The 19,291-nt window shown below is 43.2% G+C and overlaps 1 protein-coding gene across 1 annotated transcript in view; it reads left to right on the top strand.

The window, feature by feature from the left end:
• The window catches only part of thop1 (thimet oligopeptidase 1), a 37,722-nt gene continuing 18,431 nt past the window's right edge, over positions 1-19,291 (top strand). The window contains exons 1-11 of the mRNA XM_042005918.1: positions 1-124; positions 863-1,069; positions 3,166-3,314; positions 4,216-4,323; positions 7,325-7,427; positions 7,533-7,690; positions 16,299-16,434; positions 16,510-16,652; positions 16,762-16,985; positions 17,568-17,769; positions 17,872-18,058. Of these exons, the coding sequence (XP_041861852.1) occupies positions 112-124; positions 863-1,069; positions 3,166-3,314; positions 4,216-4,323; positions 7,325-7,427; positions 7,533-7,690; positions 16,299-16,434; positions 16,510-16,652; positions 16,762-16,985; positions 17,568-17,769; positions 17,872-18,058 (1,630 nt within the window). The 5' untranslated portion in view covers positions 1-111. The remainder of the gene's footprint in view (positions 125-862; positions 1,070-3,165; positions 3,315-4,215; positions 4,324-7,324; positions 7,428-7,532; positions 7,691-16,298; positions 16,435-16,509; positions 16,653-16,761; positions 16,986-17,567; positions 17,770-17,871; positions 18,059-19,291) is intronic.

The following is a 19,291-nucleotide window of genomic DNA, read 5'->3' as shown; positions in this document are numbered from 1 at the left end:
TATTTTGAAAAGTGTGAGCGGAAGTGCTGTGTTTCTCTTGAATCCTGATCCACGGAGCCACCTGTCAGTGAACCGCAAGGACCGAACCGACTTTTATCCAGTCTGTGAACCATGGGGCCGACAGGTGAGTCTAAACGGGACGTTTTGGGTGCGACAGAAACGGTTTACCTCCAAATCTGCGGGATCTCGCAGCATTAGCTTCATTGGCAGCATTAGCTACTTTAGCCGCATTAGCTTCATTAGCAGCATTAGCTCCGATTGTGTGCTGGAGCGAACAGTAACTTAGCATGCTAACCCCAGAGCCAGCTGATTTAAATTCTTCAGGACAATGTGTAGATGTATGGACGTCAGTTGAGGATATAAGGAGGAAAAGTGATGTGATAACGGAGAATAATTTGTTTGCAGATGGGATTTCGTTCCATCTGCAGGTGTTTGCTGCATATTGGCTAATAACGAAGCTAAAATTGGATCTTTAAAGACTCCCTATGGAATCTTACCCGTTTTTATTAGCAAACTCTAAAAATAAATAAATAAATAAGCGATGCACCCAGAAATCTTTGGCAAAACTGATTATATTAATATTATTTTGCTATTAAATTATATAATAAACAAAACTGTCGACAGTGTAAAAAGTTTCATTACAACAGTTAAGGATGATGGAACAAGCGTGGGTCAGCTGTTCAATAAAACGAGCAGATTTTTAATGTTTCACATGTTCTTCACCCTATGAAGATAAAAGAAGATCAAAGTAAAATTTTATTCTGAGATTTAAGAGGAAAATAATTTCTTTCCCAGACCTGAGCATTGGCCTGCAGTGTCCGTCATACTTACTACTTTCTTTGTTCCTGTCCTGTCGTTCTAGGTGAGGTGGTGTTTGGCAGTCCGGTGCCGGTCTGCTCCGAGAACCGGCTGCGCTGGGACCTGAATCCTGGGCAGATCCAGCAGCTCTCAGAAGAGCTCATCACCAACACCAAGAAGGTGTACGACCGGGTCGGGGCCCTGGACCTGGAGAGCGTCAGCTTCGAGAACACACTGAAAGCTCTCGCTGACGTGGAGGTGGAGTACACTGGTCAGTAGAGAACGATGCAGGAATAGTAAGATAAATGAAACATAATGAGGATGCTGTACACAGGTGACCGTGGTCCCATCCTCAGTGCAAACTCCAATCACACTAATGAGCAATTCTGGTTATTACTGTCTTGTTAATCGTCAGGTTTGTGGCTCCTCTGACAGAATGAGTCTGATATCACAGAAACATGGGCTTCATCTGCCTGTGGTTAGAAGTAGAGCCTCATGCTGTTGTTACTTCATCCCAACACATCATCACTACCTGAACTTGCTCATGTCAGATTTCAGACAACTTTATTAATTTCTTTAGAAGGTTCCCGCAGGAATTTCTCAGCTTTGATTTAAACCATCACTCCTTTAATGCATCAATAACAAAGATGTGTAAGAATCAACTCTCTCACAAATATTTGCTTCACCATGAAGTCTTAATTCAGTTTGCTTTCTTTATTTACTTAAGTGGTAGTTTTATTATCTATTCATTTATTTAAGATTATTTATTGCTCCACTGCAGTTGGAAAATCACTGAATAACAATGATTCAGGGTTTTTTAGGCTGTAAAGTTTGGATTACGTGTCAGTGCACCAGTACAGTCATTTGGATCAAGATGCATCTTAGAAATGAGAAGTTTAATATTTGTCTCTGCTATGGTTCATGAATGACCCTGCGAGCCCAAAAAGTTTTATAAATGTACCAGCAAGATGCTGCCCAACTTGACCTGAGAAGCAGAAAAAACAAGCTGCTTCAGATGCTGAAAGAGGTCCAGAGCAGACATTGAACCAGCCAGATGGAGAACAACGGTTTCTAGGTGATGTTTGCAGAAACATAAGTTTGTTTGGGTTGTCTGGACATCCTGCAGGAGGATGTTTTATCTGTTTCAGCTGCTGTGACCAAGCAGATTTATTAAAGGTTTAAAACTGAACTTTGTAAACTGCAGTGACGTGAACAGATAAAGAAAAGTGTGTGTTGTATGTTAATATGAAAATAAACCTGCTCCTCACAGTTGGCTGGGTCATGCACTGATTCACACACCTGAATGTCGAGATTTATTGGGAATGCTGCGGAGTTTCCAAGGATGACACAGCAGACCAGGATACTTTTTTTTTTTTTTTGAGAAAGAAAGTAATGTAAATGCTAAACAATAGTTTTTAGTGAATCAGAGTTGTTGTTTTCAGAGACTAAAGCAGTCTAGACTTAAATCAGACAAAGTTGAAGCAACTTGGTGGAGCGGATGGTCATAGTTTTCTCTGCAGACTGATGATGAACATGAATGTAAAGAGGTGAAACCAGGAGTTCTGGGGAGTTGCTCGTTCATTGTGTAGCGGCGTTGTGGCTGAATCAGCAGTATGTGATGTAAAGACTGATCAGCAGTTTGTAGAAAAAAAAACGCTGAACCAGCTGCTGCTTTGTTAACTGCAAACCTGACAAGTTCAACGCTGAAGCTGGTGCTGCAGAAGAAATCAGGATACCCCTACAACCTACAGAACCCAACCAAAACCCTTCAAACTAGCCCATGTTGGTGTGACTCCACCAGACTATGTGACTCACAGATGTTTGAGAGAGCTGCCACTTGGAAATGAAAGAAGAAATCCAGAATTGTAGAAATCGGCCTAAAATGTTCTATTCTAATCTACTGTGCTATTCTACAGTCATTTAGCAGACACTTTTATCCAAAGCGACTTACATTTGAGAGAAATGTTCTAAGAATCGGCCTGAAATGTTTCCAGAATTTTGCTTTAAATCTTCAAAAATTTGGCCTGAAATGGTTCCAGAAATCAACCTGGAATGGTTCCAAAAATCGGCCTGAAATGGTTCCAGAAATCGACCTGGAATGGTTCCAGAGATCAGCCCAAAATGGTTCCAGAAAGCGGTGTGAATCAGTTGTGGAGCAGTGGTTTGGTTGTCGGATGACTTGGACCTCAGTCCACCTGCCCCAAGTCCACCTCTGTAACCACTAGGGTCTTTCCTTTTGTCATGGTTAAACAAAGTTTGCTCTGGCATCACGTAAATAGACAACACCACAATCGAGCAAAGTTGTGAAAGTATTGATTTGGTGTTATGTCTTGCATCAGTTGATCAATAAATGGATCTCTGTCTCAGTCCAGAGGAACATGTTGGACTTCCCGCAGCATGTCTCTCCCTGTAAGGAGGTCCGAGCGGCGAGCACTGAGGCCGACAAGCGTTTGTCCGAGTTCGACGTGGAGATGAGCATGAGGGAGGACGTCTACCAGAGGATCGTTGCTCTGGAGGTGAGCTGATGTCACAATGTTTCCACCAATCAGCAGAGAGACAATCAGCCATAAGTGCCATCAGACGTCCAGTTGCTGCTGAAGAAGTCTGATTAGAGGAGCTGGAGCTGATCCACAGGAAGCCTGAGGATGGAACATTTTACAGAAGACCTCCAGATGGAGGTGGTGCTGCTGATCTGAAAGGTTTTCTTCACCTTAACCGAAGCTGCTCCATTACAGAATCAAAGTTTGATGTTAGCCTGAAGTTTAGCTGCAGGTTCATCTGTAGAAAACCTGAACCATTACCGAGCCATACTGCAGGGGCACAGGAAACCCAAAAACTAAAGAACTCTAAGTTCCTGATGGAGGTCTTGGTTCAAAATTCCTGAATATCCTTCTTATTGCAACAGATTTTGGTCCTAAACCTTTATAAATGTTCAAAGTTGGTCCCAATTGTAAAAGTGCATCAGACCAAATGTGTTTGGATGGAAAGAAATGAAAACAGATGTCAGGTCATGGATCCAGTTTCAGCCTGTTGTCCCCTCTTAGCTGCTACAAAAAAAAACAAGCATACAAATGCGTATTTATAAGGGAGTGAGAAAATTTAGCTCTGGAAAACCTCCAGACTGTAGACAGGCTTGACCACAGGTGACATGGTGCGTTAACTGACCAAAGGAAAATTGCAGAAAACGGAGAAAATAAACTGCTAGACAAAGTCACCAGTTGGAGTTGGTTATGGAGCAAGGTGTCAGACCAGACTGAACACAGGGTGGTTTCAGAAGACCCTTGTTTTCCCTGTCAGTCCACAAACAGCAGCCAGACTGGCTTCAACTAGATGCAGACAAAGTGAAAGAAGTAGGATTTGATGGAGTCCCTGTGTGTTGTGTCCTTTCTGAAGCTGTGTTTGTGTTTCCTCTTGCAGAAGAAGAGCGAAGCTGAAAGCCTGAGTCTGGAGGCGAAGCGATACATGGAGCGACTGATCAAACTGGGGAAGAGGAACGGCCTCCACCTGCCCAAACAGACCCAGGAGGTGACGCTGCTTCCCTCTCATAACAAACCTGCTGCTGTCAGACTCCACATCTTGCTCAGAAACCTGCTGGAAGCACTGTAGAATATGAGAAGTTCTGGGTTCTGGACTTAATGGGTCGGGCTGCAGCAGCGACCTCATTCAGTCGAACTGAAACTAAATCTAAAGCAGGAACCAAGAGCAGCCTTGAAAACCTGGATCATCATCTTTCTGTCTGTTCCACCCGCAGCTGGGTTCAGACAGACCCCCTTAAAGTTCTGATCCAGTCTGTGTTTTGTTGGCTGCATATTGATCCAAATAGGCACTAAAGATGCTCCTGCTGTGTGAACTGGGTTGATTTCAGCTTAAAGAGACCACTCACCTCCAGAGTGAGAGGTTTCAGAGCTCAGATATGATGGGAGTGAAGTGGAGTTTGGGTGGGTGGGGTCTGAGGTGGTCTGTCATACACTCAGAAATCAGAAATACTTTATTAATCCCTTTGGAAATTCCTCAGGGAAATTTGTGTTTCCAGTACAACCCGTCCAAGACTAGACAATAACAACATATAACACAAACAGGATCAGGCATACTGAGGCAGCAGCCGTTTCTACAGCGCTCCTTTGTCTTAGATATAGGAGAAAGGTAACATTAGGGGAATAAGATGTGGCTGGCGAGAATAAAAAAAGGAATCTCCACACTGGGCCTAATTGAGATACAAAAAAAACACTCCTCGGTACATAAAGCACATAACTCAGACATTAACAACATCAGAAACACTTAGCGGGGGGGAGAGGGGTCTCCCATCACAGCAAAGTGCGGACGCAGCTAAGCGTGTCCAATCAACCCGCCGCCCGGGAGTGGGGGGGGGGGACAACCCAGGCAGTGAATCAACGGGGAGGTGCATCTGTAGTGGTGTATGTGAGTGTGGTGCGTGTGGTGCGTGTGTGTGCGTAGTAAGTGAGCATGTGAACTTTGTCCCAGTTCTCCATCACAGATGGGCTGTTTAGAGGAAAAAACTTGTAAGAAGTTTAAAACAGGTTTGACTGTTCTGTAACCTGAACTGGTCGAAAAATCCTCCAAATCCTACAACTTAAACAGTGATTGTGTAGAAACCAGTTCTACAGAGCCAGGGATCCAGACGCAGTCTGTAAAAGCCCAACTTCCTGTGAACTTTTTAAACTCTGATGACCTAACGAAGGGGATCATCTTCTCGCTCATGAATCATCTCGTGAGATCAGCTGGATTAGACTGGGTCTGCTCCTTTTCAGTCAGCCAGGCAATGACTCGGGGATAAAGATGGGATTTATGGCTCTTTGAAGGGAGCCGGATCTTGAGGAGCCATTCCTTTCAAAGAGCCATTCAAAAGACTGGCTCGTTCTCACAATATCTTACAAACTTCACAATATATAAGAATGACAAACAATCAAAATATGTACCTATATAAAATTTATTATATAAAATTAAAAAATTATAGGAAAAATATAGATAAAAAAGGATAAACCTGAGCAGTCAGTGCAAATTCTAGTAAATGTTTTGGATAGAACTCACAGCATTTGTTTCCAAACAATTCTCTCTGCCCACAGATGCTTCACATGAATGGAGCGTGTTGGACATCAGACTTCTATGATGTGACAAATGTTATTTATTTTATTTTCATTTTACTCAACCGTACTACTTCTTATTTACTTATTTATTAATTTATTTATTCATTCAGTCATTTTAGCTGGAAGGGGGGTGGGGGGATTGGGCTTGGCGTGTGTGTGTATATGTGTGTGCATGTGACTGTGTAAAAGATTTCATTGAGTGTTTTTATTCTTATGTTTTTAATCATGTAAAGAACTTTGTGTTGCCTATGGCATGAAAAGCGCTTTATAAATAAAGTTTGATTTGATTTGAAAAAATTAGAAAATTTTGTATATACACTTGTATATAAAAAAATGGTTCACAAATGAACGGCTCACAGCTGTGAATCGGTTCCCACCGTTCATTTAAAAGAGTCGTTCAAAAGAATCGATTCGTTCATGAACGTCCCATCTCTACTCGGGGAGGAGTGATGACGAGCAAGGGGGGAGGGGTTTGTCATGCTTTGCCAGTAGAAGGAGGCTTTACCAAAACAAAGAAGGCATGGATCTTTCAGAGCAAAGTTTTCGATTAAATTAATAGAACTTGATTAAAAAGTTGTTATGCACCTGTTAACAGCTGCGGTCTGCAGAATTCAACAGTGTTTGTTGGAGGTTTCTGAACATATGAAGACTGCAGGATAAAGCTGGTGGACCGGGTTGTGGCTATGCTGTACAGAATCAGAATATCTACAGGAAGAGTTTTAGGGATGATTTAAGTTGGTAGATTTCTACTGAACTTAAACACCACACATCGGCATTATTTATGAAGTTGGAACTTTTTCAAATACTGATTTGTTTGTGTGTGGGCTGCACGGTGGTGTGGTGGTTAGCGCCGCAGCCTCACAGCAAGAAGGTCACCGGTTTGAGTCTCGGCTGGGGGAAGTTTGAACCTGGGGGTGGTGGCCTTTCTGTGTGGAGTTTGCATGTTCTCCCCGTGTATGCGAGTTCTCCGGCTTCCTCCCACCGTCCAAAGACATGCATGTTAGGTTAATCGGTTATTCTAAATTCTCCCTAAGAGAGAGTGTGCATGTGAATGGTTGTTTGTCTATCTGTGTTGGCCCTGCGACAGACTGGTGACCTGTCCAGGTGTACATGCCTCTCACCTGTTAAAATGCTGGGATAGGCTCCAGCTCACCTGCGACCTGTAATGGACTAAGCTGTCAAGATAATGAATGAATGATTTGTTTGTTCCAACGTTTCCAAACATGGCTTCAGATATGAGCAGGTCATCCGGTTGATTGTCTGCCCGGCTAGCTGTGTGCTCGCCTAGGCAGTTAATAGAGCGCACCCACTGTGTTTGTGATGATGCTGTGATTTATGTTAACAGAGGTCACATGACCCTTCCCTCCTTCTCAGAAGTTGGTCTGATCGGACTTCTCTCCATCTTCCCTCTGCTGCAACAGGAGATCAAGAACATCAAGAAGAAGCTGAGCAACCTGTGCATCGACTTCAACAAGAACCTGAACGAGGACACCACCACTCTGTCCTTCAGCAGAGACGAGCTCGGTGAGCGTCACGCCTTCCGAACTCAAGCAGCATGCACAGCCTGAACACACACCAACACAAGTCATCTGGCCCGGGTTTAACAGGTCGGACCTGCTTCTGTTTCAGGTGGCCTGCCCGACGACTTCCTGAGCTCTCTGGAGAAGGATGGAGACAAGCTGAAGATCACCCTGAAATACCCTCATTACTTCCCCACCATGAAGAAATGCTTCGTCCCAGAAACCCGCAGGAAGCTGGAGGAGGCCTTCAACTCCCGCTGCAAGGAGGTGAGACGGAGCGCCGCCGCTCCGGGCCTGATTTGTTTCTTAGTATTACTGCGATGATGATGAAGAAGGTTTTATTAAACCAGGTTAAGCAACATCTGCTTTTACAGATTGACTTCACTTTGTACCAAAATAAGCTGATGTAAATAATAACGGGTCATTTATCAATAAATAATACATAATAAATTAATACATAAATTATAGAAATAAAGACTTTTAATGTTCTTTATTAACTTCATAACTATCTTATCACCAACAATGTTTTTGAGCAGTTTAAATCCGGTTTCCGTCCCCTTCACAGTACTGAAACAGCACTCCTCAAAATCTCCAACAACCTTCTCATAGCTTCAGATTCAGGTTTACTATCCATTCTCATCCTTCTTCACCTCACCACAGCATTCAACACCATCTCTCACAGCATTCTCCTTGACAGACTGTCATCCATCGGCATCACCCACATCCCCCTCACCTGGTTCACTTCTTACCTTTCTGGCTGCACACAATTGGCTCTGTGCACGGCTCGATGGAACGTCCTACTTCCGGTCCCGAGTGTGCGCTTGTAAACTTCCGGTCTGGCACTAGCTAGCAAAATGGCGAGCTTTTACACAAGGTGCCTCCAAGATCTCCCGAAGATATCTATAACTGACGTTCATCGACTGGTCCAAACTGGGAGCTCTGCCCCTAAGAGTAAACGCGAGAAAGGATACAAAATGTACATTTCATCCTATATCGACAACTACGAAGGTACGTTATAAATTTATAACACGGCCGTGGGGTAGCTAATGTAGTCAGCTAGCATCGTTTTCCTATATTTGGTACTTCAAATACATGTTATTTATTCCCGAACCCTTTTAACTGTTGTTTAAGCTGGATTATCTAGCCACCATACAGTGTTAGAAATATTTACGATTACAGTTTTTTTTTTTTATCATAATGTTAATGATTGTAATTTCTTCTACACAGTTTCAAACAAAGATCCAGCAGGGAGAGTGAGCGTCAGGGCTATCTGCCACAGGTCTATGAGGAAGCATGAAAAGCCTCACGACCTCAGAGTAGGGAGGATTAAAACATGTTCAATCCATCGGTTCAAGCCAGGACCTGTGGTGTTTATGTAGCTAGAGCTAGTGGTATGCACTAAACAATGTTATATACCACCAAACGTAGCTTTCATACGCACCCCAGAAAGTGTTGTTTTTTTTTTTTCTGCTTCTGTTCTTTGGAGCACAAGTTTAAGTGGCCGTGTTGGGGTACATCGGTCAGTGAGAGGTAAGAGCTGATTTTGTACCCTGGTTCTAGGCTACAGGAATCTGTTCAATGTTCAGTATTGTTGTAGAAACTATTGTAAAATAAGAAAACCATTAAAGGGATCAGTGAGAGCGGCATATTTACAGTATATATGCACACACCATAAATACATATATATATATATATATATATATATATATATATATATATATGTGTGTGTGTGTGTGTGTGTGTGTGTGTGTGTGTGTATGTGTATATCTTTATCTATATATAAAGATATAGACATAGATAGATATAAAATGTCTGTACTGTCCACACTACTATTTGCTTGGACACAAAGCCTGCTCTCATCTTCTCTCTTTTGGTGTTCTTTTATATCTGTGATATAATGACATTGACAATGTCATATTGAAGTCATTTTTGTTTTAATTCATAGATTACATTTGAAAACAGCACACCTGTTACCATAGCTGTGGCCGAGTGCAGTTGTGTTGCTGGGAAAGCACTCTGCAATCACAACGTTGCTCTTCTTTTCCAAACGGCACTTTACTCCACACTAAATCTGAAGGCAGTGCCGCCTATGCTGAGCTGCACAGAAACTGCACAGCGCTGGCACAAACCAAGAACTATGGTAAGAACTTAATAACATGCATAAAATTTTACAGATTTATTAAATTGTAATGTTTTGAAGAGCATAACACCATTACTTCCACATCAACAACAACATTCACTCTCCAGCTGCCCACGCCTTAACTAGCGGTCCATTCTGGTAATTGACCAGGAAGCAGGTGACACTGAACAACTCCTCAATGTTCCCACACACAGACAGTGGTATCACCTTGTCGAACAGTTTGTTTTCTTTCACTCTCCTGATGCACCTCTCCACATGCACTCTCAGACATGCAATTGACTGCGTCTGCCTGACATTTTCCCGGTACACTTTGCAGGGAGCAATGTTGTCAACAACAAAACCTTTGTCCACCATGATTGCCATGTCTGGCAGCAGCAGCTTTGTGATACCTGAAAGCTTGAAGATTTCACGATCGCTCATGGATCCAGCATATAGTCCAGACACAAAGGTAATGGCACCATGGGGTGCCATACCAATCATTGCCTTGAATGTGGATTGAGACTTATAGGTGGAGAAGACTTCACTCTGCAGAAGGAGAGAGGATGGTGTCTGGCAGAAGATCTCTGTGCAATCAAGTACCACCTGTGTGTCGGAGAAAGCGGCAAACTCAGGTGGCAGATGAGCTTTCACTACTTCCGGTGGGAGCCACAGGCGCTTGCTTCCAAGCAGACAGTACAGGAATTGTGTCCAAGTGGACACAATTCGACTGGCAGTGCTGCGATGAATATTAAACCTGTCAGCAAGGTCCCTGGGTTGTAACCCCACTGAGAGATGCATCAGGAAAAGCAGCAGCTCATCAATGGGTGGAAGTTTCTGTTGAAATATAAAAATTTCCAGTTTAGTAACCTTGCTAACAACTGATATTGTTAATAAAATCAGTGTAACAATTATTAATCATTACACATAATTCAAAGTGAACTTTGTAACTTTTTACTTTGTATATAGTGAACAACAAAGGACTGGAAATTATTATTCAGTTATGGTTGTATTAAGAGAGGTGGGTAAACTATGAAAATGTCCAAAACATATTTGATGATGGTGGAGGTTATGGTCCAGTGTTTTTATAACAATCCCAATGGTACTAAAAATTATTTATAAGAGTATTATTGGGTATACATATGTTAAATCTTGATGAATTCCACACAGTTTAACCCAGTATGTTAACTGCAGCATTTACTACAGCCCTGTGAGGGAAAAATCCCAGTTATTACGTTTTAATAATTGTTTAAATATTCTTTTTTGTGCTTAATAGGGTGTAAAACCAGGCAGAGTTGGTGAGATGACGGTACTTTCTACCAAACCAAAAACCAGACAGTACACAGTTGCTGATGGTGTGAGGTAATGTATCCTGATGTATTTGTCAGATTCTTTGTTTTATTTTCTTTCTTTTTCCGTCTGTTTCTCACTGTAATTGTTGTTCATTACTCTTTATTCTCATCAAGTCCTAATGATAATAATATAACTTTTTCATAGGAGTAAGCGATACAAAGCAGTTCGTGGGGACCTGCCAGATCCAGATGTCTTAGAAGTGGCTGAGGCATACAAGGATTTTGCTGCAGACATCGTGCCACTGATCACCACCATGGATATAAACAAGGATGTTCCGCTGGTGGATTCTGTGTTTGGCCCTGTACAGTATGGTAGCCCCATCTCTTACCAGCACCCTGTGCCCAGTAGCCGAGTGCTAGTTCGCCACCCAGATGCCCCCTCTCCACCACCTCTGCCCTTAGATGGCTATAAGCTGGAGCCATCTACCTGTCACTTTGTGTGTAGTCATCAGCAGCATCTCCAGTTCATGTCACTTGCTGTACCATCCTGCAACTTTTAGATGCAACCCTTCTCCACACACTTGAATCAGATGTCATCTGCATGTCATTCAGCTCTGCAGAGGCCTGCTAACGAGCCAGTCATTTGATTCAGGTGTGTTGGAGAAGGGTTGCATCTAAAAGTTGCAGGATGGTAGATCTCGAGGACCGGACTTGGGCACCCCTGTTGTACAGCGTATCCATAGGGATGCTGAGGTGGCAAAGGTTATAAGGGAGAAGGGAGACTGTTTCTTTTTTTACTTTTTCTTGGGTTAATCCTCTTTAAAATGACTCATTTGGTTAGCTCAGGGTCAATCAGAAAACATGAACTGAATCTAAACTTAAACTTAGTTAAAAATGGCATGTAAACCAGCATTGATGTTTTATTGTTCTGTTTCACAGTTCTTTGAAAAGAAATTAAATCTTTTGGCTGTGTTTTTTTTTTTTTTTTTTTTTTTTTAATCAATCACATAGTGAATTCATCCAGATGTACATAGTTACACTGCAACTCTATAAAATGTCCAGTGGGTTTTATGTGCACTGTTTGATTATTAAATTGTGTATTTTCTTATGTACTTTGGAGTGTGTTTGTTTTATTTTTAAAGTCTGTATACCCCAAAATTATTACATGTGAATTTTATGTTCAAGTTCATGATGTTAAATCTGAAATAACTTTATCTCACCTCCACTACAGGCCTGTGGGGTACAATTCCAGTTATGAGAAGTTGATGAGAAACCAACACCCACCCTAATTTTTCATTTAATTAAAATGGATCATGACTGATTAGTTAATTTTAACCCCTTAACATATTTTTGTTAGTTTCTGGCAAAAGAAACATAGATCATATTTCATGTTCCTTTTTATCCATATTATTATTACTATTAGCAACAACAACAGTCCTCACAAATGTGAAGAGATCTACGTTTCCTTAAAAAGAGGATCATGAATAATGTCATACATACTGTTGGGTGAGAGACTGTGCTTCTGCTGGCGGACGCAGTCTTAGCGCTAGTAATCCTCACCATCTTGCTTTTCACAGCAGGCTCCACCAATTTCCAAAATGCGAGGAAATGCTGGTAGGATGCAAATCTGGTGTAGAAACGAATGTCCTCATCCGAACCTGAGAGACGCTCTAACCCAAATCGCTGCTGTAGCATCTCCACCTGATGTTGTAGCTCCGCTATTTTCTGAAGCAAAGCTTCGTTCTCATCGGCCAACTTAGACGCTCTCGCCCCCGTCTCTGGAGCCACACAGTAATCATGGTCGACTGAAAATACCTCAGTTTCCATCTCCACTTCAGAACAAGAATCCGGAATGGGGCTCTTGGGCTGTGGACTCCGTTCCCAAACACTGGGTCTGGGTGCAGGTAGCTGATACCCATTCCATCTGAAGAGAACAGGTATTGCTCCCTTCTGTAGCCGTCTCGACCCTCCAGCAGTCACGATAAAATCTGTGGCATTAAAATGCCTACAACAAACCTGATTGTTTTTGGTAGGGCTGAAGTTGTCCCTCCAGATCTTCCTCAGCCACTCAGCTCATATTACAGGATCAACCGGGAATGAATGAAAACTTATTACTTTGTTATAACCCGAAGATTCTGTGCAAAAAGGTACACAACAATGGAGACCTGACGTTCTAACTCTTTGAAAAACAAGTCGCCTTTCTTGGACTGTTAGCATACTCATGGTGGACAGTATGTTAAACACGAACGATAGAATGAAAGAGTGAAAGTCGCTGGTTGTTCGCTGTTGCTGTCAAACTACCTAACCGGAAGTACTCGCCCGCACACTTGACGTCAGAACGTAACCAGGCGCCATATTGTGCACGTAGCCAATTCATTCAACTGAAATCCCATAATTGAAACTCTTTCCTGTCTCTGCTGGTGTGCCCCAGGGCTCAGTCCTGGGGCCCCTCCTTTTCATTATCTACATTGTTCCACTTGGTTACATCTTTCACAGACGCAATATTAATTTTTATTTCAGACACCCAGCTCTACCTCTCTACCAAACCATCGTCTTCACTTCCACCAACCTCCCTCACCACCTGTCTACAAGAAATTCACTCTTGGTTTTCATCCAACTTCCTCAAACTCAACAGTTCTAGAACAGAAGTCCTCCTGGTAGCCACGCCCCCCACTCTCTCCAAATCCAACAGTCTTCCCATTTCCATAAACAACTCACCTGTCCTTCCCTTCCCTCAGGTAAAGAGTCTGGGCGTCGTCCACGACAGCACTCTTTCCTTTCACTCCCACATTAACAGTATCACCCGGTCTGCATATTTTCTCTTGAGAAACATTTCTCGTCTCCGTCCCTCTCTCACCCCCCACACCACTGCCATCCTCGTCCAAATCTTGTTACTTCCCGGATTGACTATTGCAACTCTCTTCTCTTTGGTCTCCCCAATAAATCCCTCCAGAAACTGCAGCTCCTCCAAAACTCTGCAACACACATCATTACACGGACCCCTTCTACTCACCACATCATCCCCATCTTACAACAACTTCACTGGCTTCCCGTAAAGGCAAGGCAAGGCAGTTTATTAGTACAGCACATTTCATGTACAGGACAATTCAAAGTGCTTTACATAAAACAAAGACATTACAGATATTTAGAAATAGTAAAAGGCATCAACACATAATCACAATAAAATAATAAATTACATTAAAATGATTAAAAGCAAGATAAGTTAAAAAAAGTTACCGTGCAGATTTCATGCATGGTTGCATGAGAAAAGAAATGTTTTTAACCTGGATTTAAAAATGTCTACATTTGGGGAAAGTTTAATCTCCACTGGCAGTTTGTTCCATTTGTTTGCAGCATAACAGCTAAATGCTGCTTCTCCATGTTTAGTCTGGACTCTGGTCTGGACTCTGGTCTGGACTCTGGTCTGGACTAGGTGACCAGAGTCTTTGGATCTAAGAGCTCTGCTAGGTTTATATTCTCTGAACATATCACAGATGTATTCTGGGCCTAAACCATTCTGGGATTTGTAAACAAGCAGAGCAGAGTAAAACCAAGAATTAACTTGAGAATTCTCCTCATTACATTCAAAGCACTCCACAATCTGGCCCCACATATTTATCTGATCTCCTGCACATTGTGGAAGTAATTTTAATGCATACGGTAATCGATCATATTTACTCATATAATAATCACAAGTGTAATCATTCTTTTATTCATATAATACATTTATTACCCTCAGTTACATTTCATAATGTGTATTTTCCTTATATAGAACATTGAAGTTGTTATTCTCCTGGTGTGTTCTTGTGTGAGGTCAGGCTGACCACTTTCCTTCTAGACTCGTGATTTGGGGAAAAGTTGAGACGGATGAGCAGCTGCTAGATATGAACAGTTGTTTAGAAAATAACAACCTGTTTGGGCGAGACAATAAGAGAGGGGCGCCTTCTAGTCTCCGTTCTCCTTTTTATCAGTTCAGAGACTGGCCTTCAGCTTGGATCAGGTTGAATAAAACTGATTCCTAAAATGCAGCAAGGCAGAGTCCTCTTGTCGGCTTCTGGGGTCAGCAAGACAGCTCTCGAACTTACGAAAGTATTGCCCGTATTTTATACTTCTCCTGTAATAAACCTTATATGCTTTCACTCATCCCAGATTCTTGATAATTTCTTCTACAACAACATTGCTACTCCGATCCGTTCACTTCGCCCCCCTTCTCTCTCCAGCTTCTTGTCCCCCTGCCCGCCTCGTCACTATGGGGAGCCAAGCATTCAGCTGCTCTGCTCCCCATTTCTGGAACTCTCTTCCCCCGATATCTGTACCATAGACTGTCTTCCCCCGATATCTGTACCATAGACTGTCTTCCCCCTGATATCTGTACCATAGACTGTCTTCCCCCTGATATCTGTACCATAGACTGTCTTCCCCTGATATCTGTACCATAAACTGTCTTCCCCCTGATATCTGTACCATAAACTGTCTTCCCCCTGATATCTGTACCATAGACTGTCTTCCCCCTGATATCCATACCATAGACTGTCTTCCCCCGATATCCGTACCATAGACTGTCTTGCTCCCGATATCCGTACCATAGACTGTCTTGCCCCCGATATCTGTACCATAGACTGTCTTCCCCCTGATATCCATACCATAGACTGTCTTCCCCGATATCCGTACCATAGACTGTCTTCCCCCTGATATCCATACCATAGACTGTCTTCCCCCTTATATCCGTACCATAGACTGTCTTCCCCCGATATCCGTACCATAGACTGTCTTGCCCCCGATATCCGTACCATAGACTGTCTTGCCCCCGATATCCGTACCATAGACTGTCTTGCCCCCGATATCCGTACCATAGACTGTCTTGCCCCCGATATCTGTACCATAGACTGTCTTCCCCCCGATATCCGTACCATAGACTGTCTTCCACCCGATATCCGTACCACAGACTGTCTTCCACTCTTCAAATCACAACTCAGAACACATTTGTTCAGACAGTCCTATGCCATCTAGTCACTTACCATCTTTATGTTGTACCCCGTTCCATTTAGTTTTGTTTTGTACTTGTTTTGTACTTGTTTTTAACTATTTTAATGTTCTTTTGTACAGTTTCCTTTCGGAGGATTAAAAGGTGCTTTTAAATAAAATTTATTATTATTATTTATTGTTAATGTTCATAATAATTATTTATTATTTATTAAGGATCACTTGATATTTATTTATTTATTGAAAAATAACTGGAGAAACGGATACTTCTGTTCCTTGGATCTAAAGTCTGGATTAAACCAGGATTCTGGAGAAACTTTTCCGAGTAGTAAATATGTTGACGTTTGTTTCTGACAACTTGAAGGAAGAACGAGATCATTGTTTCCAGGATTTCTGTAATTTGTTTCTCTGTTTGTTCTGTTGAAGTGGAGGATGAACAGAGGAATGTTGGTAAACCCCGATGTGTGTGTGTGTGCGTTTGTAGGAAAACTCGTCCATCCTGAAGGAGCTGGTGAAGCTCCGAGCCCGGAAGAGCTCGCTGCTGGGCTTCAGCACGCACGCCGACTTCGTCCTGGAGATGAACATGGCCAAATCTGGGAAGAAGGTGGCCAGCTTCCTGGGTGAGCACATACTCTTCCTCACTTTGCAGTGATGAAGATGGACAGCTGTTGTCAGATGTTTGACCATCTTTTCAGAGGAACTGGCCCGCAGGCTGAAGCCCCTGGGGGAGGAAGAGCGAGCGGTCATCCTCAAGCTGAAGGAGAAGGAGTGTCAGAAGAGAGGCCTACCTTTCAACGGAGACCTGCACGCCTGGGACACGCGATACTTCATGACCCAGGTAAGAGGTGATGACTGGGATGTTTCCTCACCTTGACCTGCTGGTGGTGCAGTGGTTGCTGAGGTCGAACACTGCTACCTCTTTAATGTGCCTCCTCTTCCTCCATCAGGTGGAGGAGACTCAGTACGCTGTGGACCAGAACCTGTTGAAGGAGTATTTTCCAATGGAGGTGGTGACTCGGGGTTTGCTAGACATCTACCAGGAGCTGCTAGGTCTGTCGTTCGAGCTGGTGGATGGAGCGCCTGTCTGGCATCCTGACGTTACTCTGTACTGCGTAAAGGACCGGGGCACCGGTCAGATGGTCGGGCAGTTCTACCTGGACCTGTACCCACGGTCAGAACCCCTGTCTGGTCCTTCACTAACCCATTTCTCCAGCAGCTTCTAAGGACTCCCTCGGAAAGCAGAATGCCGAGTTTACACAGCAGCGCTGAGGCTTTAAAACACTAAAGTTTAGTTGAGGTTTGGCCTCTCGTTTCTATGGTAACAGATATGTGAATGGACAAACTGCAAAGGGCTTCAGAGTGTCATGTCTGTCTATCACATATTGTTGTACCCTGAGATCCTGTTTACACCTGCGAACAGCCAAGCGACAACAGCCGACCCGTGTTCTGTTTGTGCTGCTGAATCTTTTTTAGCTAACTGAAGCTGGATTTAAAAACTTTTCGCTTCATCAGCAGCCAGAAACACCTCAGAACTGAACCTGGAGGCGAGTTTTCAGGTGTTTGTTAAACAGAGTCGACCTGAGTGGCTCTGCACCAGAGAACTCCTGCAGGAGAATGTGATTTATTTCTCTAAATAAAACCAGTCACTGAGCTGGTGGCTTTTTTTCTGTGCTCCTGCTGATGACAGTTTAACATCTGAAACTGTCTGCAGCACTTCCTGTTCTCTGACTGTTTCCTTCCTGTTTCCTGGCAGCGAAGGGAAGTACGGTCATGCCGCCTGCTTTGGTTTGCAGCCCGGCTGTCTGCTGCCTGATTGTACACGCCAGATGTCAGTGGCGGCCATGGTGGCCAACTTCAGCAAGCCAACGGCCAACGCTCCGTCACTCCTGCAGCACGACGAGGTGGAGACGTACTTCCACGAGTTCGGGCACGTCATGCACCAGCTCTGCGCTCAGGTCAGCTGACCAGCCTTAAAGGGTTCTCTCAAACCAAAAAAAAAAAACTCAAACCTCAAGCTGGTGGCAGTAAAGCCCACTGCCTGTGTGGTGTGTCTGCAGGCAGACTACGCCATGTTCAGCGGGACTCACGTGGAGCGGGACTTCGTGGAGGCACCATCTCAGATGTTGGAGAACTGGGTTTGGGAGAAGGAGCCTCTGCAGAGGATGTCTAAACACTACAAGACAGGAAACCCCATCGCTGATGAGCTGCTGGAAAAACTCATCAAGTCCCGCCTCGCCAACACCGGTGGGTATCATCCTGGTACAATAACCCGTTTACATGCACACCAAGAATCTGATCATCCTATGGTTTCTGGAGTTATCAGATAATTCAAGTGGTCATGTAAACTACATAATCTGATATCAGGTGTTACCATGGATGAAAAAGTAGCCCTGCAGAAAGGTTCAGGAACTAATGAAGTAAACCGGGGTGGCTGTAGCTCAGAAGAGCAGTTGGTGGTTCGGTTTCAAGCTTCCCCTGACTCTATTTTGTTCTATTCATCAGGCATTTAGCAGACACTTTTATCCAAAGCGACTTACATCTCTGAATAAGAACACAAGCAAGAATTCAACCAGGAGGGACATCATCATTAGTGGTAGTCAGACTGCTGGGAGTCCAGGTGGACTCGGGTGGACTCAGGTGCTGTCATGTAGTGTTAGAGGCAGGGTTTTTTTTTAGGTCCTATCTTTAAATAGAAGATCACGATTTCATCAAACAACATCATCTTGGTGTAAGTGCACGCAGCTTCTTTAGAGCTGAGTTGAGCCAAAGAGCTGGACAAATCTTTCTACCTCATTCCTCTATACTGCTTTTCCATTGAGAAACCAATAAAACATGATACAGATTTATATTTCTTTTGTCATTTTCAGCCGTTTTAAATTAACTATATGTTAATATTCCCATTTATTTACTTCTCCGTGTCTTTTTCAGTTCAATTTATTTATTTGGTGATTTTTTTGTCTTTCCTCTTTTTTTCACGTCTGTATTTGTGTTATTTTCCTTTTACATTTTCTTTTCCAAGCATATTCATTTCCATGTCTCCTTTTTATGTTTCCTTATGCATTTCTGCATCATTATGTAAATGAGATGGGCGGCCTTTCACGGCATGTCTTGGGCCAGATCCTCGCCTACTGACCAATCAGGACTGAGCAGGTTCCAGCTGTTAGCGCAGGCAGAGCTTCCTGCATGGCCGCCTGGCTCTGACTGAGGCTGTGGGAGGGAAAAGATGGTTGTATGTTGGCAGAAATGGCTGACTTTCTACAGGAGACTGTACAGGATCGTCTTTTAGCTGAAAAATCACACAATCGCTGATGACTGTTTACTAATTAGTGTGGATCAGTAACTGAGAGGCTGTTCCAGCTGCAGACCTGCACAGCTAACAGACTGGAGGTTCTGGTGAAGATCGTTGAGGTGAAAACTGCAGCCTCTTAGTTACTGATCCACACTAAATAGTAAACAGTCATCAGTGACTGTGTGATT

Source organism: Melanotaenia boesemani, chromosome 14 (genome assembly GCF_017639745.1).
Source record: "Melanotaenia boesemani isolate fMelBoe1 chromosome 14, fMelBoe1.pri, whole genome shotgun sequence".
Classification (NCBI taxonomy): Eukaryota; Metazoa; Chordata; class Actinopteri; order Atheriniformes; family Melanotaeniidae; genus Melanotaenia; species Melanotaenia boesemani.
The sequence above is the reverse complement of the archived record's forward strand: the minus strand, read 5'-3'. Positions and strand labels throughout refer to the sequence as shown.